Source organism: Frieseomelitta varia, unplaced genomic scaffold (genome assembly GCF_011392965.1).
Source record: "Frieseomelitta varia isolate USP_RPSP 00005682 unplaced genomic scaffold, Fvar_1.2 scaffold_271, whole genome shotgun sequence".
Lineage (NCBI taxonomy): Eukaryota > Metazoa > Arthropoda > Insecta > Hymenoptera > Apidae > Frieseomelitta > Frieseomelitta varia.
Window position 1 is genome coordinate 28,956 of NW_025110003.1, and position 12,372 is coordinate 41,327.

The 12,372-nt window shown below is 27.7% G+C and overlaps 1 protein-coding gene and 1 long non-coding RNA gene across 2 annotated transcripts; both read left to right on the forward strand.

The window, feature by feature from the left end:
• The first annotated feature begins 3,979 nt into the window (after window positions 1–3,979).
• LOC122528937 lies at window positions 3,980–8,101 on the forward strand. The gene is made up of 5 exons (XM_043654599.1): window positions 3,980–4,261; window positions 4,697–4,801; window positions 5,077–5,202; window positions 5,297–5,407; window positions 7,787–8,101. Exons 1-5 carry the CDS (start codon window positions 4,158–4,160, stop codon window positions 7,788–7,790), a joined length of 450 nt encoding a protein of 149 aa, XP_043510534.1. The 5' UTR covers window positions 3,980–4,157; the 3' UTR covers window positions 7,791–8,101.
• LOC122528939 lies at window positions 5,891–7,515 on the forward strand. Its single transcript, XR_006306704.1, has 2 exons — window positions 5,891–7,387; window positions 7,470–7,515. It is a non-coding gene; the product is annotated as an uncharacterized LOC122528939 (long non-coding RNA).
• Window positions 8,102–12,372: the final 4,271 nt, after the last annotated feature.

Genomic DNA, 12,372 nt, shown 5'->3' on the forward strand with positions numbered 1-12,372 from the left:
AAGTAGTATTAAGTTAGTTATTATTATAGTTAACTATATTATTAATTAATTATATTATTATATATAGTTAATTATATTATTTCTCACGATCTTTGATACTTTTTTACAATAATTTTCCTCTTGTTGTTCTCCTTATTTTGCCACAAATTCATTTGCAAGTTTCTGTTTCCTGCACTCGCTAATTTCGAATTCTTGGATTTCTTCAATATAATTATACTATCGTGTTTAGTAATATGTATCATTACTATCATTCTTCATTTCCTCGTGTATGGCAGTGATATCGATACAAGCAAGAAACAAATAAAAATAATTTCGTCGGTTTTCCAACGACCAATAACTTGTCTCGTGAACCTCCCCCGTTCACACAGAAGCTTGCAACATTTTCCCAACGTGCACGTGAAGGAAGAGTGCAAAGTGAAACGCGAATTACGAAACCGGCGAGCCAGTAACGCTGAAACGTTCATTCATGTTAGAAATCTTCAAGCCCCTCCCGTACGTCTTACGCTCCAAGGAAGAAAATTTCTCGCGCACCAATACGTCGTAAAATTGTCGTGGAAAAGAAAAAGGGGAAAAAGAGACAAGTAAGCATTTTCTTTCGGTCGCGTGTCCGATTAATACTAATATTTTATACGACTAATATTTTATACAACTCCTTCCATTTGTACTTTTTCGCGTTCGATCTGTAATTGAAAAATTGTCTATGTTAAAATATTTATTTTTATGTTTATTATATTTATATATTTTTTTTATATTTATTATATTTATATATTTTCTTTATATTTATTATATTTATATATTTTTTTTATATTTATTATATTTATATATTTTTTTTATATTTATTATATTTATATATTTTTTTTATATTTATTATATTTATATATATATATTTTATATTTGTTATATTTATATATATTTTTTATATTTATTATATTTATATATATTTTTTATATTTATTATATTTATATATATATTTTATATTTATTATATTTATTTTAATATATAATATTATATATAAGAGTAGAAAATAAGAAAAATGCAGACCCATTGTAAACCGGGAACTATCCTAAGCCGCCTAGGCAAGGATTATATATAAATAAATAAATAAAATAAATAATATATAATTATATTATATTATATTATACTATACTATATTATATTATATTTAATATATAATATATAATATTTTTTTTAATAAATATAAAATATATATTTCATATTTATTTTATTTAAATATTTATTTAAACAAAGTACAACTATAAAAGTCCATGTTTCAGATGAAATTTTAATTTATCATCCTTACTTTCTTGGTCGAACAAAATCCACGTAATTTTGAATAGTAACAATAATGACAATAAGCATTTGTTAATAGTGAAAATAAATTTTGACTGTTACTCTCGTAAATTTTCGATTTTTGGTAAATTATTAATACTAAAATTGCTACAACATCGTGAAGGAAAGTCGCAAAAAGATCTACTTGAATTCATCTTAAAAGCCTCTGTTTTCACAATTCTAGATTCATTTTTTTTTTTTCGAAAAATAAAAATGTTCTTTCATCGTCTTCTAGCAAATGGAAAATTAGAATTATTTCTTTTTCCTCGGAAAAGAGCATCGCCACAAATTTACTTTACATATATTCGCAATTCATTGCTTTACTACACTATAAATTTTTAAAATTTCTTTTTACACTACGATCTTGACAATTGAAGTTTTTCCTTTGCAACAATCTCTTGAAGCTTGATGTATATAGACAAGTCTGATATTTAAAATTTTTTAAATCGCATGTCAAGCTTTGAAACGTTATTGTGAAGGGGCTTCAATCTTCAATTTATAATAATTTCAGTCGTGAAAAATTTTTTCCATGTTTCTAGAGATAATTGAATTTGTTGCATTTTCAAGAGAAGAAAGAATCTTCGATTTATTTTCTATACAATGGAGAAGCTCATTTTCGAGAACAATGCGTTCAGGATGGTGAAAATAGAAGCATCGTTCTTTGAAATGAGCTCAAATGAATTTTTCAGCAATTATTCCCCATTCGAAAATTTGGTATTCAAATATTTATAGAAGTTATCGCACAGTTGATTTCAGGATCGATCAATTTATATCAGTTTATCCTTATCTTAAGTTCAAAAGTAATTATCTATTTCCAATCGCCAAAAATCTTTTTAGTCCGTAAATTAATATGTAATAATCCAACATTCGTATTTTTAGAATATTGTACAAAAATTTTAGGCTGCATATCTGTTTAGGAAATATTTATTAAGAATATTTAAAATGAAGATTGAATTGACAAAAAAAAAAAAAAAATATAAAGAGGATAGAATACATTCATTACAATTTTTATTGCCTTTTTATTGCCAAAGTGTTCTCGAGAAGAAAAATTCCATTTCAATAGCGATATACCATGCAAAATACTAATTATTAATTATTGTATAAATATTAACATTAACATATATTATTATATTATTATAAATATTAATATTAACATATATTATTATATTAATGTTATATATTATTATATTAATTTTAAAATTATTGTGATCACTGTGAGATACATTTACAAATGCAAAATTTTATAATTTTAGTCGAGTATTTCAGAAATTTTACACTTTGGATTTTGTGACTTGGCAAAATAAGAGTTGCTAGCTATTAAAAAATTTCATTTATTTATGCAATTATTTAATTCTTTTTAATTTTTTGGAAGTAAAAGAATATATGTATTTAAATATATAATGTAGAATGTATAATGTATTAAATAATATATTAATGATACAGAGGTATATTAGTATATTAGATAATAGTAATGATATAGACAATATTATTATAATTTTTTGATTAACAATATAACGATAGAGAATGAAAAGATTAACAGAAAATTGGCAGGATATAATGAGATTTATATTATTAGTATTAGTAACCATAAAATTAACATCAATGACATAATAGTCAAACATAGCATTGTGAGAACATGTAAAGTAACGTCTAGACCTTTCATTGAGATATTAATAATATAACAATTTAATTTAATTCAGTAATCTAAATAAATAATTTAATTTGAAAACAGTCTTCTGAATACTTTAAATGTACATTATAAATGGATTACAGATTTTTATGCATTTAAGAGAAATTCGAAGAAAATGCAAAAGATACAATACAATACAATAGAAATATATAAAACTATTGGCATTACAGTGCTACTTATATTTATATAGGTAATATTAATTATATTTAATATAATTACATTACATTACATTATATTACATTATATTTAATACAATTACATTATATTACATTATATTACATTATAGTACATTATATTTAATATAATTCCATTATATTACATTATATTTAATATAATTCCATTATATTACATTATATTTAATATAATTCCATTATATTACATTATATTTAATATAATTCTATTATATTACATTATATTTAATATAATTACGTTATATTACATTATATTTAATATAATCTTTAATAGAGAAAGCAAACTTCTGCTCCAAACTAAAATTCGTTTAAACGTATTCATAAAACGTATTTTAATTCTGAAATTAGTCTAATTATAAAATTTTCGTCTATTCTCTGATACAGTGAGTCCAACAAATGTTAAACAATACAAACTAGCCATTATTATATAACTAAAATTAGAAATGTTATTTATTACGATTATTGTCGTAAAATCATCGTTGTTACTCGACTGCACAGATATTTCCAGACGCTCATTATCGTGCATTAACAATAATTACGAAATCTACAATATAATTGTATTAATTGCAAGATAGATTGGCTGTTTTTTTTTTTTTTTTTTTTTTTCTTCCTTAATGACATGAACAGATTACATCGAATCCATTTGTGTCGAAAAGAACGCGTTTCGAAACGATAACTACAAAAGGGGGTGTAGAAGTCACGACAACGACTTTTCAAGTAGAGGGGAGTTTCTTCTTAAGCAAGAATATATAAGTACGCGCACCAGAGCCTTGTAACGTTACAGTTACAGTACAAGCAAGAACCAGAGGAATCAAACGATCTGTGTCTGATTCTACTTGCAACAAATTGAGACAAGAAAATTTCATATTCATCCTCGAGTCTTTCTATCTTTTTTCTTTTTTCTTGCCACTCTCAATTTTGTTCGTGTCGTCTTGAAGAAGTGAAGAATGAAGAGCACCACGAGCAGAAATACTTCCGGGAAGTTCTGGATGGCAGTCACAATTTTATTTGCTTTGCTTCAACTCGCATCTGCCCAATCTGGACATAACAGGTGAATATATATTTTAAAGAATATATTCTTTTAAAGAAGAATTTTTAGAAATTGCTTCCTTCACTTACCACGACGATTGAAGTACCATTAATTTTTGCAATACTACGTGCAATATTTGTATTTTGAAACGTTCAGTTTCTCTGAACAACTTTGAAAAACCTTTTTTTTTTTTCTTTACAAAAAAATATGATATTTGCTGAATCGTAATTATTATGCAATTCATACCACACATGCGTCACGAAGGATTAATGACGATTAAAATTTGTTTAAAATTTTTGCACTTTCTCGGAAAAACAAAATTGAAATGGAATTAAGATCGTGATGTGTGGAAAATATTTTTGTATTGTAACTTGTTTGTGTGAATTAAAATTTTCTGTCAGAAAGGTTCACCTCGAAGAGGAAATCATTTTTGTATTGTAACTTGTTTTGTGAAAGGATTGCGCGTGAAAATACGCTCAACGTCCACGACACTTTCTCGAAAATGGGGGAAAATGGCATCGCGGAACAAGTGAACGCAGAAATATCAGGGACGATTAGAAAGTGAGTAAACAATTCTTATTAAAGCACTCAACAATATTTATTGCACAAAACGAAAAAAAAAAAGAGTAGATTATGAAATTGTGAATTCTTCTCTTAACTATAATTTAATAAAAATCGTCGAGACTAAACTTTCCAGCTTAGAGATTTCCTTTTCCAACGAGAAAACCAACCAAATTTTCGATAAATAAATATCTCAGTTTTTGACGAAATTTAAAGAAAATTGTTGGCAGATTTTCTTTTCCTTTCACTTGACAAATTTTGTGTTAAACGTGCAGTCGGCAGAAACGGTTATCGGACCAAAGGCGAGCAGAGCTAGAGACCCTGATAGCCCTTTCAAAAATGACGGGCAAATTGATGAACGTGATCAGGGGAGGACGTCAGTTACAAGCAATCAAAACGACGTGAGTGTAAATGAAATTTCCAGGATTGTTCATTTTATTGGTACCTCGGCCGTCACGTTTGTTTTAATCGGTCGTTTTGTTTTCTGTCTGTCAGCGATAGAAAGAAACGATCGGTTTTCGACTTGAACGTAAAGAATCTGCAAAAACTCTTCCGGCTATCCCAGAAACTAGGATACAAAGGAAATTCAGCATATCCTATTGTTAGGTACGCAACTTAAATTTTATATATATATATATATATATGTATGTATGTACAATCGTTTGATTTAAAAACATGAACAATTTGCTGATTGTAGTTCGAAATTAACGTAACATCTATTGTTTATTTAAAGTTCTACAGCCATTAAATATCGACACTTGTGTAATAAAAATAAACTGTAGCTGGTTTCAATAATTAAATTCAATTATGTTTGTCTTCTGTTATGTTTCTCGACACAACTGCACTTCTCATTGACTTGACAAAATATCTCGTGTGAAAGAATTGTCATTGATACGTATAATTTAAAAAAAAATAATGTTGAAGTCAATCAGTTCAAAGATCTTTTTGAAAGAGTTGAAGAATCTTTTTGTTTACTAAAACGATATGATCGAAAGACAAGCATCAAAATTATTACTATTTATTTAATTAACATAGATAATGTTATAATAATATATAAATATATAATGTTATGGTATTATAAATATATCCAGTATAGATAGAGATCTTAGAAAATTTACCAAATTCGATAATCTTCCTTTAGCAATAAACACACAGATGCACAGATATTCACACGACACTTGTAAAAGTTAAATTTCTACAATGTCAGCGATTCTCCCCTAAATAAGACGCACAAACGTTGAATTTCTAAAAATAAAACGAAATTACTCCGCATCTTCATTATACGCTTTATCTTCTTTGACGCACTTGATGCACATTTTGTATGGAAATGACCGACGTATGTTTAAATTGCTGAATCGAAACTTTTAGGTTTGATCGAGAGAAGAGAAAAAAAAAAGAAAAAGAAAAAGGAAAAAAAGAAACGATACTGTCAGAAACATAACTGCGCCATGAAACTGATTTCGTTTCCTTTTTTCCCTCTGCTTCCCTTCTTTTTTTCTCTCTCGATAAGGTTACATTCACGTTCGAAATTCGCGACGCGAAACGTGTGTACGTGTGTACATACAACAAAAATCGTAAAGCGTGATGTAAGAAGAGCGTAATGTTAATTCAGATAAATCCTTGTCGAACCGAGATGAACCCGCAACATCTTATCTACCATTGATAATGTCGTCGCAATCGGTCAGATTTATATCAGAAATAATTCAACGATAGTACGTCTAGTAATTGGAGATATTCTTGGCACGCGAGATATCTCGATCTTCCTTCGAGCAGTTAATATTACCAAAATTGTTTAAAATTGAACGAGGGATATATAACAAATTAAGGATATATTAATTCAATATATTATTAAATAAGTAAATCAATTATTTCATTATTGACTGTAATATTACTTGTACGACACTTTATTACAGAATTAAATGCCCAAAAGGGTTAGTCTTTCTCATTTTGTTTCAACTTTTTTATTAGGTGAGAAAAGTTTGAACAAACTGTGAAATATCTTGTCACTTTCACGCATCTTAATTTCTGCTGTGACTCTCGAACTTTTGTCTCGATTTACATTGCTTTTTTATTTTAATCCAAAGTCCAGAAAAAAAATTGTTTGTCAACTGTTTTTTTGGAATGTTTCAAGTGCAAAATCGAATCGAAAAATTCAAATATCAATAACGACTTTCCTTAACCTACCTAACCTAATCTAACCTAAACCTACAAAAATTTTCCAATGATAAATGGTTATTACAACTCGAACAATTCAGTATGATTCAATCGTTAATGAGCAAACGAATAAACGAGTCAAATGTTGCAATGAAATCATTAATATTTACTTTCTATGAAAAGTTGAAAACATGCATTTCTTTATACTGGTGATTGTGAATAAAACGACAATTACTTTCGAAATTGTTTATTCTAAATTCGATAAAGAGTGAAAGATGTACAGGCTAGATCAAACACGATTCACGAAGATGTTTTGAGCGTCGAATACGTCATAGTATTCTGGATTTCATTCAAAAAATTACGTATATAGTACAATTTGCAGCATCTAATCCGGTTAGATGAACTTGATAACCCAGTAAATGTAGCCAAATGGTACAGACTTACTACTCTTTTCGTACTGACTGACTGACTAACTTGTCTTGTCATTGATATTTCGTTCTCAATAACATTGCAGAATTCATGTAACAAACAGTTTCTAGTACTGATTGTGGAAGTTAAACCAAAGAAATCAAGAAATTTTACTAACACTGCTACTGATGTCTTTGTGGATAGTTTATTCTTAATTTTTTATTCATTAAAATTTATACTTGATGAATATACTAGATTTATACTTTGACTAATTTATACTTGATTTTTTATGGAAGAATTATTCTATATGAACCGAAATATTCGCTTAAACATGTAAAAAAGTATAAGAATTCACTTATTTTAAATAATTAAGTACCTGTTGAGAAAACATTTTTAACACACTGTTTCCTTTTTTATTTACAGTTGAAGCTGCAAACTAGTGCACAAAGTATTGGGGTGAACTTATTTATCCAAGAAAGTGCATCAAATAAGAAAAGGATGACCCTGGTCAAAAGCAAAAAACTTTCGAGCATCGATTCCTCTGCAAAACTATTGACGAATCACGAATTAGATGTTTCATTAAAAATTGCCGTCATAGGAACAATGCAAATTATAATTGCTATAAAATTATTTATTTTCTACATCTAATGGAAGGCTAATATGAATCCTTTTGTAAGATAATTTTTAATATATCTTTTATTTTTATATTTTGATAATAAAGAACAATACGAAAGTGTATGTATGTTACTTTTGTTTATTTATAATGATCTTTTACAATTTTAAAAAATTTTAGTAATCATTTGCAAAATCTTTAGCTTTTATTTAAAACAGCTCGTAATCATTATGCAAAACAAACAGCAGAAACCTGAGGCAATGTTTCATATTTGTATCAATATCATACATTATAATTCCCTTGAAAATATATATTAGTACTCAAAAGTATTTTAAAAAATGAAATACTCCTTATTTAAAGAATTATTATTACAGTACCTGAAAGTGAAACCTCATTTATGTGAATGCTACTACACTTTGTTAAGTACGGATTAATATCCATAAGAAACAGTGCCTTTTATCAATACTGTATATCTACTTATGCTTTAATTAAAAGATCTACTCTATTTAATCATAAATCAAGCTTTTATTAACAGCACTTAGAAAAATATCTAAATTGTATAATAAAGAAACACAAAAGAACGCTATTATTTGTCACTTATGATATATTATGTGTCTTTTACCCCACGATTCTAGGATCTTCTTAGCATTTTTGTGTCACATCCTGTCGTACCGACTCAGGCAAGTTTTGCGTTATAGCATCACAGATGAGATGTATGAGTAGACATTGTATCATTGACTAATATACGATACCTCGTCGCTGATCTGGAGATACACAATTGATAATAATGCAACGAATATCATTTTACTTACCCAACTTGCTTCATTTTATTTGATGTAGTTCTCCAATACACCGTTGTTTAAACGTAGAGTGCGCTAAAAAACCAGTGACTTTTTTTTCCTGGTCGGTAATACAAACCCTGAAACATTAAGCTTCATTTAATGTCCAATCTACACTATGCTTAGTCAATGATTATACTGAAATAAAATATTTATCTTCTGGCAATATATCAGATACATGCTCACTGTATTGCACAAAAAATTTTAAAGTGATGTAATAAAAGCTCTTCAATTGCTAAAAAAATATTACTATTTCTATTCGTAGTATTAATATAACAATAATCTTTTTTTAATTTCCAAGTTTGGCAAAAAAATTTATTCAACAATATTATAAAAAGATAGTGTAATAAGCAAATTTAACTATTGAAGTTAAATTATATTTTGCTAATAAGTAGTAAATATAAAGTAAATATAAAGTTTCTTTGTGACTCAATGATACAAATTGAAAGAATGTTGTGGAGTGATAATTGATTATATTAGTAAGGTTTATGCATTTTATATGTTGAAATATCAAATGACATTGTGAAATATCAATAATTATATTCATCTAATCATTAAATATTCGCATTTCTAATTAACTGGGATTACGGCATAATAAATTTGATTAAATATTCGACTCACAACATTGAAATATAATATCCACGTCTTGAAGATCTTAAAATAAAAGTATTTAAAAATAATAGTTAAAACGAGTATTAACTATTAGAATTATAAGTACATTTATACTTACTATTCCGAAATTATATTTACTTTGTACAAATCACCTGCTGTCAATTTACATGGTTTTGCACTTATTTGTATTACAAAAAGTATTTTTCAAATTTATACAGGTGTCTTACATCATATGGAACTGCTACAACTGTTGTAACATCAATAAAACATAATATTTAAATCAGTGACTGTTCAAACTATTTGCATATGAAAATCACACAGTAAAGATGTAACAAGTTACAAATGTTACGGTTTGTTACTGAATAAATTTCATACTCGGTTTAAGTTAACCCCATACATATTACTCAATTTATTCCAAGTATTTTTTGAGTACTTTTTGAAACTCAATTTTATTTATTTTACCATAATACAGTATTTTATTTATTTTTTTTTTTTTCGTAATATTTATTATATTGTTTGTGTCTTTACCTTAAAATTGCATCATCTTAATTACCGTAAATTATATGTAAAATTAAAAATAAACAAATAAAAGTTGAAAGTGTGACATTTATCTCAATGTATGTTATATGCGTACATACATATCAAACATATGTACATGCGTTATTTGGTAGCACAATGCTGGTAACCCAGCAGCATCTGTGGACTAATTGTAAGCATAAACGAATCAAATTGATTGATCCTTTCAAAAAACATTTCTAATTGCTTCCTCTGATCTATGTATCTTTCTTTTTATTTTTAACTCTCGGACCATCGATCCATAATGGGAATTTTCAATCGAGATTCAATCGATATGTAATTCTGTACTTGTATAATTTAATATCTTCAATTCTAATAATTAATTTTCCCAAAGTCTATATAAAAGTAGAAATCAATATTTTTTTTATACGTTATAATTATTTTTCAAGATACAAGTAAATAATATCCCGATAAAACCATCATGGTCGTCCGACGGTTAAAACTTGTCTTTATTTTCACAACTGTAGCACTGATTATCAACATATTCAATTCAACTTGAATCAGATAATTATTTCAATTTAGAAATAAACTGTAAAACAGCAAATTAGTTGCGATCAATGATCCTTTGGTAATTTGCTATTAGGCTGCAGGTGTATATGCATATATGGAAAATTCAAAGCAACAGATCAACAATCTGTACAACAGACACAAAATACAATACTCATTATAATATACAGTTGGTAGAACAAAATCTGTGTACGTGTCATTGCTTCAATCGTTTTCATACATCATATATAACATAAATTTACATAAAGATCTACAATCTATATGCATTATTCTTATTCTATACGCTTTATTCTTACTCAATAAATATAAACTGATGATTTCAAACACGTGACGTGAAATACAAACACATGACTTCATGCTACAGGATAACTACACAATAATTATGTTAAATTTGAAGACAAAAGAATGTACAAAATACACAAAGGATTTATCAATATATGTATCAAAACATTCAATAGACGATATACAATAGGCAATATTCATAAAAATATAAATTTGCACAAGTCAAATTATTTCGATATAAATTTCTCTCTCTTATATATTGTTAGCTACAACTTTGAGTTATAAAATTAACTAGGGAATTTTTAGGCAATCAAAATTCCGTATTTTAAAACGTGACCATGAATATTTTACTCAAAAATGTGTTATAAAAATGAGAAGATGCTATTTCGGCCACTGAATACTACTGCCAATCTCTCTGTTGCACAGACAAGTGAGCATTTTGCATGTTCTGCTAAATATAAACACTTTATTATTAGTCTGAAATAAACAGTGTCTCTTAAATATATGCATCAATGTTTGTATAATGTGCCTTTTATGTCTTATTTCCATTTAATTCAGAATTTTCTGCCAAGAAACGAACATCACTTTGTTATGTCTACTTTGTAGCTGAAAGATTCTACCTTGCCAAAGTTGTGAAATTAATTTTACATATTATACAAAGAATTCAATGTAATGGAACAATATAGGTAGGATGTAGGATTAAAGTCACGTATTGAAAATGTGTAATTTTTTAACTTTATTTATGTGTCAAAGCTTTCAAGCTTAAATTCAAAATATTCTAGTTATCTAATTGTATTCCAATAGAAGAACTTTCACGCTACCACATACTCTTAAATGCAAATTCAACTTCTCATTCAACTTATCATCATTGTGATATAAGACATGCATGTTTTAAAGGTCTGGAAATGATAATATTTATAAATATCAGACAATATAGTAACATATACATAGTGGGAAAAGCTTTATATTTTTTATGTTGCAAAAGTGTTATTTAACCTGACTATGCTTCATTGATTGTACATAAATGATCCTTGGAACAAAAATGTATAATATAAAAGATTGATTCTTTTATTATAAAGAAATATAACGAACGAGAAGGAATATAAAAGCTTGTGAACTAGCTGTGTGTTTTTTGCAAACAAATTTTCTACATGTGTGATACATTAATGAAACTGTGAAACAAATACATTTATTTTTTTCTACTGTATTTAAAAAGTAATCGGAATGCTTTCTTTTCCTGTACACTGTTTAATTACATATTGTGCTGTTGGTGTTTGAAGCAAACGTTCCTATTCTTCAATATATGTTTTTTTGAACATTGTTCTGGCACAGAACAGAACTCTCCGAGGCGTCGGTCAGGTCAATTCCTACAAAGCCTCGGCCCTGCCGAGAATTGCCAGATGTGCTAACATACCTCTCATCTAAGGACACTTTCTCTGGCCTTGGTGAGAGAGACAGTATGTGGAAAGGCTCGGTAGGGCATAAACAAAGCCTTGTCCAGGAAACAAGGCGCCTTGGCCGGCTCCAGAAAGTCGCCTACCAATTCTAAAGGCGACGTAGATTCACGTAGCGAACAGACG